Genomic DNA, 20,018 nt, shown 5'->3' on the forward strand with positions numbered 1-20,018 from the left:
CTTACAATATGTGAAGCCTAGCAGGCAGCATGGCTGCAGATCCCTATAGATGTCTTCAGACATCTAGTGGAGTCAATGCCTAGGTGAATAGCAGCTGTTATCAATGCAACTAGTAGCCCAACACTGTATTCGGTAGGTGGTTGCAATTCAGTGATCAATGAGTATATATACCAATTACTTTGCTGTAATCTTCTTCAGTAAACAAGAAAAGGTTATATAAATTTACCACAGTGAAAATTTTATTTCGCAACACAGCTATAAGATGATCCAATTTTTTGTAGCTATATTACAAGTCTTTCACCACTGTATAATCGATGGAAGAAATGCATTTAAATATCATAACCACACAATTTATAGGATACAAGGAGGTTGTACTCATCTTGCTCTGCAGACAGAAAACACAAACACTGGCAACAAGTTAAAGGGAGAGATTTTTTTTTTTTTTTTTTTTGTTAGTTGTTGGTGCATCGGCTTCTGTGGCCATATTGCACCTCCCAAGATTTTGCATTTTCTACTCTGATCCAAGCCCCAGGCAGGATTCGAACCCACAACCTTTGGGTTGCCAGGCAGGCACTTTACCCACCCGGATAGCCCGGTCGGCTTAGAGGGAGAGATATTGCCAAGCTGCAGAAAAAACAGATTAGCACTGACATTGTTGTAAGATGTGAGGGAGAGGGTTAAGATATACAGTGGCAGACAAAAAAACTGCATCACCTTAAAAAAATTAAAACATTTGCAGGGAAACGTACACCAATGAGCCAAAACATTATGACCAGCGAGTCGTTAAGCAAATCGAAGCAACTGCAGGTGAACTGTGGCATGTGCGCAGGTCAAGACACAGTATAAAAAACACCTGATACTGAGTTCCGTTAATCAGTGTTACTCTTATTCTTCAGATGGGAAAGGACTTAAGCGAGTTTGACAAAGACCAAATGACTGGGTCAGAGCATATCCAAAATGGCATGGCTGGTGGGGTGCTCACGGTCAGCCGTGGTTAGTACCTACTGAAAGTGGTCCGAAGAGGGGGAACCCACGAACTGCCGGCGAGGTTTTGGACAACCACGGCTCATCGATGCTCGAGGTGGTCCAATGAATCACATTTCCAGTTGCACCATGTGGACGGCCGGGTACGTGTGCGTCGTGTACCTGGGGAAATGATGGCACCTGGGTGAACTGGAGGACCAAAACAAGATGGTGGCGGTGGTGTCATACTATGGGTGATGTTCTGCTGGGATACAATGGGTCCAGTCATCCATGTGCCGGGCACTCTGACGTCTACCACCTACTTAAACATCATTGCTGACCAGGTACACCCTTTCATGGCAACAGTCTTCCCCTCTGGCATTGCCGTCTTTCAGCAGGATAATGCGCCATGCCACACCGCCTGGATTGTTCGAGACTGGTTTGCGGAACATGAGGAAGACTTCCAGGTATTGCCCTGGCCTCCAAATTCCCCAGACATCAATCCCATCGAGCATCTCTGGTTTGTGTTGGAACAGCAACTCCAATCTGTGGCATCTCAACCACGGACCTTACAGGAGTTAAAGGATCTGCTGGTTGTGTTGGTACCAGATACCAAAAGACACATTTAGAAATATTGCAGCATCCATGCCTCACCAGGTACGAGCTGTTTTGCTGCACGTGGAGGACCGACATCATATTAGGTAGGTGGTCATAATGTTTTGGCTCATCGGTGTATAAGATATTTTTGATTACAGTAATTTTGTTTGTTGAAAAGCAAAGGTATTGCATCAGACAGTAATTGCAAGGTATCGCATCAGCCGTTTCTATAAATACAACATTGCAAGGGTACTATCCTGTTTTGCAGAGGTGTAAGCATGGCTCCATATGTTCACTTGACCAAGAAAAAAAAAGTGTAGCTGTTGCTCTGTTCCAGGAAGGGCTTTCTACAAGTGCTATCACTGATAAAATCGGCTGCCACCAGTCAACAGTATCCAGGGTGCTGAAATTAAAGCATGAAACTGATGATGTGAAGAGAAGACCTGGATCAGACCGTAAGAGAGTGACTATGCCTTTCCAAGATTGATGTTTGAAACAGCTATGCCTTCATAATTGCCATGCTAGTGCTCCTGACCTAAAACTGGACTTTGAGATGGCCTCTGGTGTTGAAACAAGTGCACGAACTATCCAAAGATGGCTTTCGGAATGTGGTCTGCATACTTTGTTGACCCAACAAATGAGAAAGAAGTTGTTGTTTGTTTGGTTTTTAGGAGCATTAGCAACTAAGGCAATATTGCTCCGGGGATATGCGGTGGTCATTCCCTGACCTTTCCGCATCCTCCATATTTGGTGGTCACGGGCTCGAACCTCGGTCTAATCAAGAAGCGTGTGCTACGCGCTGCTGCTCCTGCCCACCTGGCTACGGAGGCGCCAATGAGGAAGAAGCAACTTGCTCAGGCTAAAACGCATGTTTCACAAACAAAAGAGCAATGGGACACTGTCATCTTTTCTGATGAATCAAAATTCAACCTACATGGCTCGGATGGGAAGCGATATGTCAGAAGGTGAAAATTGGAGGCATATCATCCTGACTGCATAACACCAACTGTAAAGTTCCCCGTTGGTCAGATGGTCTGGGAATGCATAACAAGCAAAGGGGTGGGGCGAATTAAGTTTATTAATGGAACAGTGAATGCAGAAACCTACACTGATATCTTGGAAGAGTGCCTGAAACCCGTTATTAGGGATCACCACACAGACATCCAAAACTGCATTTTTCAATAGCACTCAGCACCTTGCCACACAGCAAAACTGGTAAGTTTTATGCTGTTTAGGTTTAAAGATGAGTTTGTCTTCTTGTCTCACAAGACTTAAAACATACTTACACCAATGTTTTCCCTCATTTTTCTCCCTTAAGGTGCAGTCATACCTCAGAAATGCTGGCATTACAGTGTTGGACTGGCCCGGCAACAGTGCAGATTTGAACTCTATTGAAAATTGCTGGAACATAAAATGTTGTCTAAAATTGCTCAGAAGCCAACAAGTAATGTTCAGCTGCAGGAGGGCATTGTAAGGGCGTGGTACCATAAAATTGGGCAACCATATATCCAGAAGTTGATTAACTCTATGCCAGATCGTTGCAAGGCTGTATTTGCAGCTCAAGAAGGAACAACAAAATATTGAGGTCTTATTTTGCTGATTTACAGTACATAATACTATTACATTAACTAGTAGTTTCAGTTTGTACAAATAAATGCAATAAAATGTATGTTTGGTTGTCATGATATGCAATTTCCATGATTTCTCATATTTCCTTTAATTACGCATTTTACCCTTTGGGAAGATATTTATGGCAATTAGGTATGTCGGGTGGAGGCTTTTTATTGGATTTCATTCACAGAGATATCCCATCTAACATTCATTTCGCAATCCACAATGCAGCGCAAAACATTATTTGCAAAATTCACAAGTGATCAAGTTTTTTTGTCCACCTCTGTATTTAAACCACAGCTGGTCATGTGAAATCATATATAAGATACTGCCAATGTTTTAACATATTTTCATCCTGTTCGGTAAAAACTTTGCGAATTTTTAACATAAAAACTGTAGTGAAAAATTACCTTCAAAGGAATCTGATCTACCCTAAAATAAACAGCATGGCTTGAGTGAAAGTTGATTAAGGAGCCTACTGCAATCTGATTATTTTAAAATAATGGAGTCAGTGATTAAAGAAGTAATGCAGGATCATCTCGACAGGAATGCAGTTACATGGCAATCATAGCCTAGATTTGTTAAGGTGAAATCTTGTCTGGCTAATTGGATTAACTAATATAATCAGTAACAAAGGAACCATAATAGGTTCCTTTGTTACTGATTAGGCACAAAAATATATACATTAATACCTGATGACTTGTCTTGGTTTTGCACAAAATATTTTCTGGCTTTAAATCCAGGTGAATAACATTATTGTCATGCATGTAGCCAATCCCTTCACAAATCTGTCTCATAAAGAGAATGCAGTCTTCTTCAGTCAGAACAAAGTCATCAGCAATTACCCTTTCAAATAGTTCACCACCTGAAATGCTGAAAAGGTTTAGTTAATATAATGTCTGCTAAATTAATATATGTGCAATAAATTTTAAGAATAAAAATATCACTTTAGAAAGTATCTAATTTTTAAATGCAGGTTCTTTCTTAACACACACACACACACACACACACACACACACACACACACACACACACACACACACACACACACACACACACACACACACACACACACACAGGGTGAGTCATGAGGAATGATGTGTATAACTTCAGGATGTGATTTACTGAGGTCATTCAAAGTAAATGTTATATCAATGTGGGTCTCCATGGTGATAAAATATTCAAATATTGCTGACTTGGAATAACTCAAAAATTGCATTCTGAAGTTATGCATATTCTTTGTGGCTTATCCTTTATATACATAAACAGTAATTAGCCACTTTATTAGGTACACCTACCTAATAACAAGGACTTCCTACAGCCCACAGAACAGCCTGGATTTGTCATGATATGAACTCAATGTGTAGTTGAGTGCTAATCCATGTTGATTCAATTGCTTCCTACAGTTTTTGTAAATTAAATGGTTGCAGGTTTCTCTCCAAAGAGCTTGTTCATCTAACAGGCACTCAATTGGACTGAGATCTAGTAACTAAAAAGACCACCACAGTTGGCTGAATTTACACCCATATTCCTGGAACCAGTTCTGTAAATTCTGCTCTTTTTACATGGTACATTATCTAGTCAGAAGAACTCATTCACAGATGGATATACTGCAGCCATGAAGGGATGTGCATGATCAAAAACAATTTCCAGAAGTTCAATTAACTAAATTATTCTGCACAACTATGACAACATTGAACCTACTTGGGGTTTTGTTTTCAAGTCTAGAGAGTTCAGGAACAATTATACTTCACAGCTAGACACCTGCAAATATTTCAGTAGTGAAAGTGTTTAGCTTAATTTGATTCTTTGTACATGTTACATATTGCATATCTTTTTCTGAAACTGTTTTTATTTTGACGGGCGGGGAGGATGATTATGGGATGAAAAAGTAAAGACTAGGAGAAGGGATGGAACAGAAGACAAGTGAAAAACACACAGCACAAGAAATTTGAAACAATGAAAAGTGAGCTAAATTATGTAAATGAAAACATCATTTTCAATTCAATAAAAAAGTAAAGGGTAATATTTATAGTTAACTTACTATTCCATAACCAAAATCATTTCTCTGTGGTTCTCAAATGCAGCAGCCAATTGCAATAATTTCGGATGACATAGCTTGTTCATAATAGCCACTTCCTCTCTAACTTTAGTTTTATCTCTGGCTTTGACACACCTGATAACTTTTGCTGCTCTTGTTTCTCCATCTGTTTTTTCGAAGCATTTATAAACAATTCCAAATCTTCCTCTAAAGTTAAAAAAAAAAAAAAAAAAAACAAAAACCCATTCTCTTTAGATTATAGAACACACAGTTCATAGTTCAATACTTCACAAACAACTTTTATGATCAAATTATTGCAATACATACTTGCCCACTTCTTCCTTCAGATCATACTGTTCATTAAAATAACACCCTTCTGTTATATCCACTACACGATGTTCAAAAGTCTTGAATTCTAAAATATAAAAAGATATTTTGCAAAACATAGACATCTCTGCTGACAATTGCTTCAGCATTAAAATTTTACATGTTAACTTTACAAACTAATAAAAAACACCTCAAACCTATACAGCCATGATATAGAAAGTGGGTCTCAACAATGTGTTACAGTTTGTTAAAAATTAATATTGACAGATTGCAGTTTTCTTTGGAAGTTTCTTAGGCATAAAATGAACTTTTGTTTCAAGCTAACAAGAACTGCCAAACTTTCTTAGGGTAACAGTTGCAGGATATAAATAGATACTTGACATTACTGAACACAATATATTTAAATTGTTTTCAGTAAAAAGTCTGAGTGACAGTTGGAGTTTTGCATGCGATCATTCATAAAATTTTATTCAGAACAAGAAGTAAATTATTACACATCCCAAGAACACTCATCACTAAACTGCATAATTTCACTCCAAGAATTATTTTAATCCCCACTGAGACAAATAGCAGTCACTAAAGTCAATCTGCCACACCAGAAAATTAGCAGCTCCATATAAAATCGTGAAGACAATGAGTGCTCCAGGTTTCTTGGAAGGAACCCATTTTATACCATTTTTTCTTGAATATATGCACCTTCAAATATAACTTCCAACTCCAAAAATTATATGATCACATGCAATTATAGGTAATTATAGACCTGTAAGCTTAACTTCTGTTCCAGGGAAAATAATGGAGTCATTGGTTAAAGAAGTAATGCAAGACCATCAAGACAGGAATGCAGTTATACTGTAGTCACAGCATGGATTTGTTAAGAGGTGATCTTGTCTGACCAATCTGATTGGATACTATGATGTAATAACAAAGGAACTGGATTCAAAAAATAATTCTGATATCATATACTTGGATTTCAAGAAAGCTTTTGATACTTTTGCACATAAAAGACTGCTGTACAAATTGGAGAAATTTGGCATTAAGAGAAAATTATTGCTATGGATAAAAGTATGGCTGAGAGGGAAAAGAGAGTGGTTATTAATGGACACTACTTTTCTTGGACTAATGTTATTAGTGGAGTTCCCAAGGGATCAATGCTGGGGCCCACTGTTGTTTTCTATATTTATTAATGATATTGATGAAGGTATATCAGGCTTAATACTTAAAGTTGCAGATGATACAAATGTTGGCACGGTGGTTACTGACAGTAACCAAGGTAAGGCTACTGCAACAAGATCTAGAAAAATTAAGCAGATGCACTGAGAAATGGCAAGTGAAGTTTAACATTAACAAATTCAAGGTACTGCATATGAATAGCAGTAATTCCAGATTAACATACCAACTATGTGGTGCTACACTAAGGTATTAGGAAAAAAAAAAAAAAAAAAATTCTGGGGTAATTGTGCAGTCATATATAAAGTTCTCTCAGCAGTGCAGAATGGGTGTCAGGACAGCTCATGGTGGTTACTATCAATGATATACAGGAATTCTGCTAGCAATGATAACGATGATAAGGAGATGATTATCCCATTGTACAAGGCAATGGTTAGGATGCATCTTCAGTACTGCATATAAGTCTCGAGGCCTCATTTTAGGAAGGATATAGATCTGCTGGAAAGACTGCAGAGAAGGACAATGAAATCGGTGAGAGGAACAAAAAGGATGGTACAAGGCAGGCTTCAGTTCTCCAAAATATAGCATCTGGAGGCTATTCACCTGTGAGGTGATCTGATTGATCAAGTTCAATGTTGATGGCATTTTCCCCTTGCTGAGACTATACATGAGGGGACATAAATTCAAATTGAGGAAGGTTTGTTTGTTTTGGTTGGTTTTTAGGAGCATTAGCAACTAAGGCCATATTGCTCCAGGATATGCGGTGGTCATTCCTTGACCTTTCCGCATCCTCCGTATTTGGTGGTGACGGGCTCGAACCCCGGTCTAATTGAGGAAGGATAGTTGCAGGAAAGATATGCAGAAGTTTGCCTTCAGCCAGTAGGTGGTTGATTGGTGGAACAAACTTTCATCTGTTGTTGTGAAAATGGGTAGTTTAAATTAACTCAAGGAAGAAATAGATAAACTATTGAAGGGGATGAGTGGGTGATGTAGGAAGGTTTTTTTTTTTTTTGCTAATGCTTCATAAGCTTGGTTTCTTGTACCATTTGCTACTACTAATACTTAAGACATGTTAATTTGAAAATTTTGGATCACCAAATGGCTCCAATATAATCATTTCCATTAAGACTCTGCCAACTGGCAATGATTTTCAAATCAAGTTTCACGTGTATCATTTAACTGAAGCTAATGCATCATCTTTTGATAATAACAACAAACTATGTACCTATACTAGATCTGGACAATCTAATGATAACTGTTTTTTTTAAAAAACTGATTATAAGTTTCATGTTACTTTTTAAAGTGCGAATTTGGGGGGGGGAAAGGTGTGGCTTATACTCAGAAAAATATAGCCTTTTGCTGTATTTTTCTGAGTATAAGTTTTGCCTTTTATTGTTATTTCATATTTTACTATTTTTTATAAATAAAGTTGAGCCATCAGTAAGGAAATCACTTGGCTTATGACATGTTTATTTACACACTGTAAACAGAACGACATTTCAGAATACTTACCCATTTTCTTTGAATACATAAATATTCTGGAATATTGTACTACTTGAAGAGTTAACTCAAAGAAATAATACTAGCAACATATTGAATAAAAATAAATAGCTTATTCTATACTATGAGAAAGTAGATGTTCAAATTGAATTACAAATGTTTCTTTTCAGTGCTGGAAATCACACTAACTGGTTTGAACAACAAACAACGAAAAATCTTTGATTTCCTTCTCATAACATCTCAGTACCAACAAGTTCAGGATTCAAAATTTTGTCCCGGGTATATATTTTCTGGCTATAGGGCTGTAATAATATTTCTACCTCACCCTGTATATTGGTTTTCTATAATACTCTAATGAACACTTAACATATCCTAAGTTTTTAAATAAAAACAAGCTTCACCTTCTATGTCATACTCATAAGGAGAATGTCTCTCAGATAAAAGTACAGGATCTGATTCCTGACTAGGTTCACTAACTCCATGAACATTTTCTGCTCGTATCCTAAATACATACTGTCTCTCCGGCAGAAGATCCCTTATTAGATATGATGTACTGTGACATGCTGCACTAACTCTGCTCCACTTCTTTTCGGGCAGTGTACACATTTCCACAATATAACCTGTAATCACACTACCACCATCATATGGTGCTCCATACCAACTCACAACTATGGAATGATTAGTAATATCAGAAACATTTGGTTTCCCTGCTGGAGGATCAGGTGAACCTATAAAAATAAATCAAAAATGGGGATAAATAAATAAAAGACAGTACAAACTACAAAAGGAAAAAAATGAAACATGCTGATTCATTACAGGGATATATACTTGTGAAAAAAAGCATTTTTACATGCATTCTTATTTCCTTTTTGTTAATTCTTCATTATACAGGCTGTGTACTATTCACATTATACAGGCCGCATACAATTCATGTATGCAGAGATGTGTTTTTTTTTTTCACAAATATACTGATTAAACCTGCCATCCGTATGTAAGTTATCAATGTTCACTGACATGAAATTTTAATAGTTCTTTTGTGCTCATTAAAGAATCTCATAATTACATAATTATTTAACAGCCCTTTGGCAAATATCTTGACTATGTAATATCTTGCATGGTCATGCTATTCAGTGACTATATTAGAGAATTAATGCTGTTGGGGGAATATAACCATTCTACAGAGTGCCTTTTGATTATGCATAATAAAATATAAGGAACCTGTTCTACATATAAAATCAAGAAAAAGAGTTTTCTATAACAGCGGTTCCCAAACTTTTGCACCTAGTGCCCCCTTAAAGCATTTCCTACAATTCACATGCCCCTCCCCATCCTCCAGAACAAGTACAAATAACCAGATCTGACATAAACTTTAGCTATGAGTATACATGTTTTTATAAATTAATACATTTAATCTCAAAGACTGAAATAAAATAAGTTTCGTACCTAGATTAGTGGGATGGTTTGTCCATATTGCATTAAAAAACTGCTTCGTAAACACAACACATGCCCCCCTCCCAGGAGGGAGGTGCCCCAACACTTTGGAAAGCCCTGTTCTATAAACACAGGGTTATAAAAATTTCATTGGTGAGATATGCCAAAATTGCATATAGCCATGACATGCATTAACTTGATAAACAATGTTTAACACAGTCAAGAGAAGAGTAATTTTTTACCAATATAACACATACATCCCATTCTGGTGCCTTGGTTCCATTGTTGTATCATTCTGAACTGCTGAGATACATTTAGTATCAATAATGCCTAGTAATGGAGATTATTCATTTGAAAATTAATTCATATGTTGTTGGTATACAGAGAAGCACAGCACGACAGCTCAGCTATACATACTTTATGCTGAACAGCTTCTGCAACAAAGGCTTCTGAAACCAAGGACATCTACTTCTCTTGATTGTTTCAGAAAAAAATCAAATTCTACAAATGACTGCAGCAAATGCTGGTAGGCAACAAAGATGCAGGAGTGCCAGTGTTGGAGGAGGTATTATCAAATCTGAAAAACAACCCTCTCTCATGCTAATATTAGATGGTTGGCTTCTTGTCAGTGTTTCTTAGTCTATGGTGTGGAGGATGTTACCATAAGCAGTTGTTGCCTCCATACTATGTTCAGCTCATTCAAGTTCTGAAACCAGGAAGATCCTCAGCTGCAGAGATCATTTTCCCAATGGCTATTGCAGCAGGATGAAGCATTCTTCACATGGACTAGTATTTTCAATAATCATAAACAGAACATAAGAGCTAATGAAATCCCCATTCAATGCATGAAAAATGCTTCTAACATTAATTTACAATTGATGTTTGGACAGGAATAATTGAAAATTCCTTATAGGACCTTATGAGCTATTTGCTACCATGACTCTCATTTTAGTGGAAGATTTATCTCAGCTAATGGAGGATGTCCCATTGGCAATGTGACAAATTATGTACTTTATGCATGACAGTGCCCTTGCTTAGTTTACCTGTAATGTGAAGTAATATTTGAATATATAAAATGTAATATCCATTAAAAAGCATACATTAAAAATGTGGGACTTTCTCAAATGACATCACTCCTGAAAAGCCTCTGGTGGAAAGTAACATTCTTTAATTACATTATTAATATGAACCTAAGCTCCCATGAATAATATCATTAAAAATGTTCTTACAAATATGTATAAAATATGATAAAGTAACAAGTGTATAAATATTTATACATATTTATACCAAAATATTTATACAAATAAATATATTAAAAAATAAATGCTACATTTGGATCAGTTTCCTGCTTACATCTTTTTTCCCTTACTTTGACTCTGACTGATTTAATGACTCCCCCTGATATATTAATCTTTCATGCAAAAATATCTTGCAAACCAGACACCTAACCCTATTTTTGTCCATACACTAACTTTACCAATCATGGAAATTATTGGGAATATAACCCTTGAGATCAGCAGTCTTATTAAATAATATCAGTAAATCTGATCAATCAGGAAAAGAAATAAGGTAACACAGATGTGAATCCATATACTACTATTTTGTACTAATGGATGTCACCTTATTCTTTTCAATTTAATGCTGACCACCTATGTAAATTTACCTTTTGGCATTGCCAAATTTACAGATTTTGCTGTATATGCAATTACTATCCACTAACATGGAAATCTTACCTTCTACTGAAACTGAAGCAAAATGACAATCAGAGCCTGCCGAATTTTCCACAGTTACAACATACTTTCCATTGTCATCTGAAGAGACATTCCTTACTATTAACACAGACATGCACTCTTCTGAATTAATAGTTACACGACCATCATCTTTTAACAATTTGCCCTATTAAAATAAAGGAAAAATTATTTCCTCCTTTTGAAATTAATATGCTCAATACTATAAAATAAATAAATTTCTTTTGTGTTTATATATATATATACAGGCTAAATATAATTAAAGAAGACTAGTGGATAACCGAAAGTATCAGAAAAATATCTTAAAGCTATATTTTAAATTGTACATTTATAATTACAAACTCTTTTGGGAAGGGAGATGCCAGAAGTTTATCAAACTCTAGCAGGGAGTTAAACAAACAATTTTGTGATAACTGAGAAGAAAGTGGAAGAGAAATTGTTGAAATTAAACATGCCCATATGTATTCATAATTCATGAAGTGGGATCAAAGGGTGATATGAAGGGGGATCAAAGAGTAATGCAGGATCATCTAGACAAGGCCACAACTATACTTCAGATACAGCATGGGTTTATTAAGGGGGAATCTTGTTTGACCAATTTGATTAGATACTATGATGTGGCCACAAAGGAACCGGATGCAAAAAATAATTTTGATATCATATACTTGGATTTCAGGAAAGCTTTTGATACTTTTCTAACATGGAAGCTGCCTGCAGTACAAATGGGAGCAATGTAGCATAAAAGGCAAGTTACCATTATGGATAAAGGGATGGTTGAGTTGGAGAAGACAGAGAGTGATTATTAATGGATACCGCTCTTCTTGGACTAATGTTATTAGTGGAGTACCAGGGATCTTTGCTGGGCCCACCATTGTTTTCTGTATTTATTAATGATATTGATGAAGGTATATCAAGTTTAATGTCAAAGTTTGCAGATGATACAAAGGTTGACAGGGTGGTTACAACAGTAATCGCGGTGAACTACTGCAACAAGATCTACGAAAATTGGATCAATGGGCTGAGAAATGGTAGTTTAAGTTTAATATTGATGCAAGATACTACATATGGGTAGCAGTAATTCCAGAGTAACTTATCAACTGTGTGGTACTACATTTAGGGTAGTGGAAAGTGAAAAGATCTGGGATAATCATGCAATCAGATATGAAATTATCTAAACAGTGCAGATGAGCTTCCAGAACAGCTCATGGGGTTTTGTCAATGATATACAGCAGTGGTTTTCAACCGGGATGCCACGTAATTTAGGTTTAAGTTACTTAAACTTATTTTTTTAAAATGTATATGTTTATTTCATTATAAAAAGGTACATTCTTATTATTGTGTTCCATAAACCACAACGACAGTATTTACATATGTCAACTGATCATTCTATTTATTAGTGTTCCAAAAAAAAAAAACAAAAATACAAAAAACCTCACATTATAAAAGATAACAGTTTCATTACATACAATACTTAATATTGTATGTATTGAAACTGTTACACAAAGATTGCACACAGTCGTGTCAATGGTTAACCTTAGCATAATATTGAATATTAATTTACTGTTAACCTTTTGTGCTCCCTTGTTGAGTGGGACTCGACAAAATACAAACGTGTGCCCCAGGACTTATGTTTTTTTTATTCTTTATATAGAGGTATATTTTAGTACCTCTATATAAATAAAAAAATTATTACGTAAGTATATATAATTTGTATTATGAATTGTAATTTTGTTTATAATTATATTATTATTATAATAACTATCATATAACATATTTTTTTAATATCATATATACAGGGTGTCCAAAAAAATGTATCCACACTTTGACTGTTAATAATTTCCCTGTTTATTTTCATAAATTAAATTTTATAATTGAATGAAAAAAAAAATGTGAGAAAAAATATGCATTAACGCAAGTGTTCAAATTGTCCTCCATTCTCATCCAGGCATTGCTGAGAAACTGAAGTGCATACATCACCTAAGATATCTCAATATTGCTGCACATTCTACTTCAATAGCTTGCCATAATTCAGCAATTGTTGCTGGTTTTGTGGCATAAACTTTATCTTTGAGGTATCCCCATAAATAAAAATCCAATGGCATTAGATCTGGCAAATGCAGAGGGAACTCTACACTGCCTCTTCATCCAATCCATCTGTTTCGGAAAGTTTCATCCAGATAAGCCCTAACATCACGATGAAAATGGGGAGATGCCCCACCGTATTCAAAATAAAATTCATTGTAATCCTCAAATAGCTCACGAATGTGTGGGACAACTGATTCCTGAAGCAAGTGCATTTTGCATGCTTTAAAATGTTATGCACACTGGATTTGGGGATTGCCGTTTCACAAGCAGCTTGTCGGACAGATTTCCTTGGTGTTTGTTGGAAAAGTTCCAGCACTTCTTGTGATCTTGTGGATGTGCAAGGTCTTCCTGATCGTTGCCTGTGTACATTTTGCACAGTGCCATCTGCTTCAAACTTATCACAAATATGTGAAATTGTGAGACGCGTTGGTGGTTCAGTGTGGTGTTCACTCCTAAACTGCCTCTGGACTTCGTTGATATTTTCCAACTTCCAATACCACTTCAACACAAATTTCTGCTGTTCAAATGTAAGTCTGGTCTTCTCCATTATTTCCACCAACTTGCAAGTGAAAAAGAAAAAAAGTTACTGACTTTTGTGGGCTGATCGAGTGTGTATACATTTTTTTTGGACACCCTATATATATAAAACCTTAATTTTTTAAAAATAATACCAACTGGATAAATTGGAGAATTTAGAAGACAGTCAGTCCTCGTATAGCACGATAGTTGTGTTCCTAGAAACCCTCGTGCAATGCAAAATCATGCAATATAAACAACAGGCCCTATGGGAAAAATGGAGTTAGGTCCCGACCACCCAAGACTGAACACACATTTGTAACCAAAACATTACCAAACACAATAAATAATCGTATTTTATTATGACTATTACATAATAAAATATTGCTAATGCTTTTGCTTCTATCATAAGCAAACTTGTTTTTTGTTTGATTTTCTATCCAAACAGATGACAGCCATTCCATCTCTTCCAATTCTTTGTTTTAATATAATGGATTTTAATTGCACTTTGAGTTGTTCCTGCTATGAAAGTTGTTTTTATTTTCTCTGCATTCTTTCTAATTCTCGGCGTTGCCTCATTTAGGTCTGTAGCACGTGCAATATCACATGGTCTTTCATTTCGCTCAAAGCGTTTCACAGTTTCATATTTTTTCTCTATCGACAGAGGCGGACTGGCCATAAGCTTTACCGGGGAAACCCCGGTGTGATTTTGGCCATAAACCATAGTATGAGGCCACTATAAATTTTCCTGGGTAAGAATTTTTGACCCAGTCCGCCTCTGTTTATCGATATTGCTTTTCTTTTTCTCTCTGAATCCACAGTGTCTTCACCAGGACGATTCCTTTTCACACCTTTTAAGTATTTTACTCATTTTTAGGGAACAAAGCACAATTACAAAATGAGGAGGCACGCTTAATACACATAAACAAAGCTACGTGTGTGTAGCAACTGAATAAGCAATGCCGTAAAGGCTGAGATACACTATTAACACCTCACATTTTACTAAAGCACATTTCTAGGGGTTACTACCATAAAACAATAAACACAATTTCCAGTTGCGTTTCTGCTAGTGGAATCTGTTATAAACTGGTAGTAAACTCGATCTAATTGCATTTTCAATTATACCGATAGCTGGAATTGTGTTGGTTTTTACGTTATTATGGTGAAATGTGTTTCCCCTTCACTGATATAAAAAACATAAATACATTTTCAGAATCTTCTCTTCATTCCTATTGTGTTGCGTTCGGTTGGGGTGATTCTGCATTCAACTGCCATTTCTTGTAAACACAAAGGCGAATCGTGCATAAGCGAATTCGGTTCGTGTTATATAAGATATTGTTCCCCTATTTATAAATCGTGTATGATCGAATTCGTGTAGTGTAAACATGTGTTATACGAGGACTGACTGTATAAGTATTAAGGGGTGAACACTATACCCAATAGGTCAAAGGGCCAAGTTTTTTAGGAAACCTAAGTTGGACTTTTGTTGTATTTCTATTTCTGTTCCTCATATTCTTTTACATAACTTCATATATATATAAATATAAAAATGTGTTTTTAATGTAACTCTTTAAAAGAAAAGTTTAAAGAGTAATGCAGAACAGAGGTAAAAAGTAAATGAAATGGCTTCAGTGAAAGCAAGATTAATAAATTAGGTATGACAGATGCACCTAAAAGCACAAAGCAGCATTAAAGGATGCAAGAGTATATGCAATTTGTATTAATATTAAATTAAATTGAGTAAATATAAATGGATGTGAAAGTTACACAAGGTGCCAGTATCTATAATGGTGAGGAAAGTAGAAAAAGAAGACTAGTAGATTAGTGAAAGAATGTTCATATCCTAGAGATTATGATGAATTAAGCAAATTATGGGCTGAATTGCCAAGCCAATATAAAGTGGGGGAACTGTAAAGTAAAATTAGTATAACAAAATATTAATAAAATGCAAATAAAAATAAAATTGGTATAAAAATGAAAATAAAAATAAAATTGGTATAAAAATGAAAATAAAAATAAAATTGGTATAAAAATGAAAATAAAAATAAAATTGGTATAAAAATGAAAATAAAAATAAAATGGTATAGCTGTCATCAGATATGGGAGGAAACAGTTTTAGTAAAAGGTCTAATAGAGGTAATGCAAAAATTGCTTGATCTGATGTCAGCAGAAATAAATATTGATACATGATCAGGTATTTCATCAGGAGATTACACCTGACCATATATCAGGAATTGCATTTCTATACTTGTCCATAGTAGTAGAAAAGTGATAGGCCAAAAAAGGAATGAAATGAAATTAGCACTTTTTAATACTTTTTAATAAAATGAAATTAGCACTTATACTGTATTAAAAAGTGCTAATTTCATTTCATTCCTTTTTGACCTTTCACTTTTCTTCTACTACTATGGACAAGTATAGAAACCTGATACATGGTCAGGTGTAATCCCCTGATGAAATACGTATTCATGTATCAATATTTATTTGTGCTGACATCAGATCAAGCAATTTTTGCATTACCTATATTAGACCTTTTACTAAAATTGTTTCCCCCCATATCTGATGACAGCTATACCATTTTCATTTTATTAATATTTTGTTATACTAATTTTACTTTACAGTTCCCCCACTTTATATTGTCTTGGCAATTCAGCCCATAATTTGCTTAATTCATCATAACCTCTAGGATATTAACATTCTTTCATCTTTCATTAATCTTTCTTTCTCGAAAGAATAGAAGAAAAAATTCTTTCTCAAAAGAATTTTTTCTTCTATTTATTTCATTTCTTACTTTGTAAATTTCACAATTAGTCTATCAGAAGCAGACTGACTTAAGTGATGATGAAATTTTTTAGAGGATCTCTGCAACTATTTCTTTTCAGAATTCAAAATCTGTATGGACTTCCTATTAGAAATTCTGAGATCAAATTTTGAATAAAGGTGTAGTTCTTCCATTCTGTATTATCAGGATATATGATAACATATGGAAAGAAGATTACTCTAATATATGTCAATACTGACAGAAAATAGCATAGTGAATTATTAAAATATTATTACGCAAAATAAATTTTGAATGTACACATAACCCCTCTGTGGGTTAAAGTCAGTCTGTGTGTGTGTGATGTGATAAAATAATCTGTGCACAGGTAGCATTTCACCATCTGGAGATGCTACTAAAAGTAATGGGGCACCACTCTAATTGCAGGAAAGTGTGTACGATTATGAAGTATGCAAATATTTTGGCTATAAAGGTGATTAGCAGTTAGCCTGGAACTCATTTCAAATGTACCCACAAAATGATGAGCAATACAGAAAGAGCTAAAGGTTTCAGAGAAGAATGATAATTGGATATCAATCATATGGGAAAAATGTCTGTACATGCTACTGCTCAGGAAGTAAACATTCTCAAGTAAACAACTGGCAACGTGTGCTGAAGAAATGGAAGTCCTGAGATGATACTGAGCCCAAGAATTACAAAGTAGACATAAAATATCAACTGGCAGGAGCCAATGTTTGAGATGGCTGAGTAGCTCATTGCACCATTAGACTTTAGAGCTTCACCAGACTTTTAATAGTGTCAGGTTTTGGAGCTGATAGCCATTATGCAAGACAACACTCCACCACACATTGGCTGATGACTGGCCACAACATCAGATTGAATACATCTACTTTAGTTAAAAAATAAGATTCCTTAATTTGTCCTATTATTATACCTAATTAAAAATCATAATGTCTTTGAAAATATTTTAAATTTTATTTTTAGTAGATGATATACTGCACCAGAAATCCTTAAAAGTATCAGTTTCTCAAATAAACTAATTATATAAAACATGTAATAACTTTCACTTACACCTTTCAACCATGTAACACAAGGAGAAGGCTGACCAATGAAATGTGTCCTTAAGGTTATTGTGTCTCCCCGAAGTACTGATACATTTTGAGGTCCTCTTAAAATTTGTGCTGGGGTGAGTCTAGGTGGTGAAATACCAGAAACATTAGCAGAGGTTGACAAGTCATTTGATATATGATTTGAAGAAGGCTGTCCCATATCAACAGTATCTTCATGCACACCATTGACCATCTGAGGACGCTTTCTAGATCCAATACAAAATAATTGTTTTAAAATCTAGAACAAAATTTAGAAAGATGTTTAAATATGTTATTTTACCCTGAGCACATTCTGTGAATGCTTAAGAGATGTCTAACATGATTGGCAGAATAACATAAGTTCTATAAATAGCACACATGATTAAACAAAAAATAACAAAGTTAGCATTAGCATTAGCATTAGTAGAGGCATATGATGCAAGAAAGCAAGCTTATTCAGCATCAGCCAAAAAAAAAAAAAAAAAAACAACCACTACTCCCATTTCACCCCTCAATTCGTTCGAAATACCTGTCCAGCTGAGCCTTAAATTTGTTTAGGCTATCAACTTCAACAACAAGCGATGGAAGTCTATTCCACAAACCAACTGCCCGCTGGCTAAAGGCGAATTTCCGCACATCTATCCGACATCCGTCCTTTCTCAATTTGAATTTATTCCCTCTCAGGTGATTATTCTGAGCAAGAGGAAGAATCCCATCGGCATTGAGCATGCTCAAGCCATTCAAAGCCTTGTACACCTCTATCAGATCACCTCGGCGATGCCTAGTCTCCAGGCTCTGTAATTTGCAAAACTTAAGCCTTTCTTCGTAAGAGCAACCCTTTGTTCCATTCACTAATCTTGTTGCCCTTCTCTGTACTCGTTCCAGCAGCTCTACATCCTTCTTGAAATGAGGCCTCCAGACCTGTATACAGTACTCAAGGTGTGGCCTGACCAATGCCTTATACAAGGGAATAATCACATCCCTGTCCCTGCTAGAAAAATTCCTGTATATCATTGACAAGACACCATGAGCTACTCTTGCAGCTCGTCTGCACTGCTCAGAGAACTTCATATCTGCCTGCACAATTACCCCCAGGTCCTTTTCATTCTCTACCACTGTCAGCGTAGTACCACAGAGTTGATACGTTGATCTGGGGTTACTGTTTCCCATATGTAGTACTTTACATTTGTAAATGTTAAACTTCATTTGCCACCTCTCAGCCCATCTGCTCAACCTTTCCAGATCCTGTTGCAGCAGCATAGTATCAGTAGTGTCCTTAACAACCCTGCCAACCTTTGTATCGTCTGCAAACTTGAACATTAAGCCTGATACACCATCATCAATATCATTTATAAATACAGAAAACAACAATGGACCCAACACTGAACCCTGAGGAACTCCACTAATAACATTAGTCCACGTTGAGCAGTGTCCATTGATTACCACTCTCTGTCTTCTGCCACTCAACCATCCCTTTATCCATAGCAGCAATTTGCCTCGAATGCCACACTTCTCCAATTTGTGCAGCAGTCTTCCATGCGCAACAGTATCAAAAGCCTTTCTAAGATCCAAATATATAATATCAAAGTTATTCCCTGCATCCAGTTCTTTTGTGACTACATCATAGTATCCAATCAAATTGGTCAGACAAGACCTGCCCTTAACAAACCCATGCTGTGTCTGAGCTATAACTGAATTCTTGTCCAGATGATCCTGCAGTGCTTCTTTAACCAGTGCCTCCATTAATTTTCCTGGAACCGAAGTTAAACTAACAGGTCTATAATTACTTGTGTCAGCCTTTGATCCTCCTTTGTGAATTGGGGTTACATTTGCACATCTCCAGTCCATGGGTACCTCCCCTGAGTCCAAAGAAGCTCTCATAATTATGGCTAGGGGTTTGCTTACTTCCTTTGCTGCCTCCTTTAATATAACTGTTCAAGCTGGGAGGAAAAAAATGGAAACACAAAATTATTACGTGCGCGCGCGCGCGCGTGTGTGTGTGTGTGTGTGTGTGTGTGTGTGTGTGTGTGTGTGTGCACCCAGAAGGAAGAATCTTTTGTTCTGCTAATTATTACCTATAACCAAAATTTTGATTAGCAGTAATGTCAACTAATGTAAATTTTTCCAATGAAGTTCCTAGCAACTTCAAATACGATGGCTATAAT

General features: G+C 35.9%; 1 protein-coding gene across 3 annotated transcripts in view; it reads right to left on the reverse strand.

The window, feature by feature from the left end:
• LOC150075900 (myosin light chain kinase, smooth muscle-like) overlaps positions 1–20,018 on the reverse strand; it is a 212,679-nt gene that overhangs the window by 27,021 nt on the left and 165,640 nt on the right. For all 3 annotated transcript variants that reach the window (XM_090387045.1, XM_090387043.1, XM_090387044.1), the window contains exons 11-16: positions 17,837–18,080; positions 11,371–11,533; positions 8,608–8,934; positions 5,540–5,627; positions 5,216–5,419; positions 3,864–4,044 (exon numbers count right to left, since the gene is read on the reverse strand). In XM_090387045.1, the coding sequence (XP_090243171.1) occupies positions 3,864–4,044; positions 5,216–5,419; positions 5,540–5,627; positions 8,608–8,934; positions 11,371–11,533; positions 17,837–18,080 (1,207 nt within the window). The remainder of the gene's footprint in view (positions 1–3,863; positions 4,045–5,215; positions 5,420–5,539; positions 5,628–8,607; positions 8,935–11,370; positions 11,534–17,836; positions 18,081–20,018) is intronic.

This window comes from Mastigoproctus giganteus, chromosome 13 (assembly GCF_048544385.1).
Source record: "Mastigoproctus giganteus isolate SK-2022 chromosome 13, ASM4854438v1, whole genome shotgun sequence".
Classification (NCBI taxonomy): domain Eukaryota; kingdom Metazoa; phylum Arthropoda; class Arachnida; order Uropygi; family Thelyphonidae; genus Mastigoproctus; species Mastigoproctus giganteus.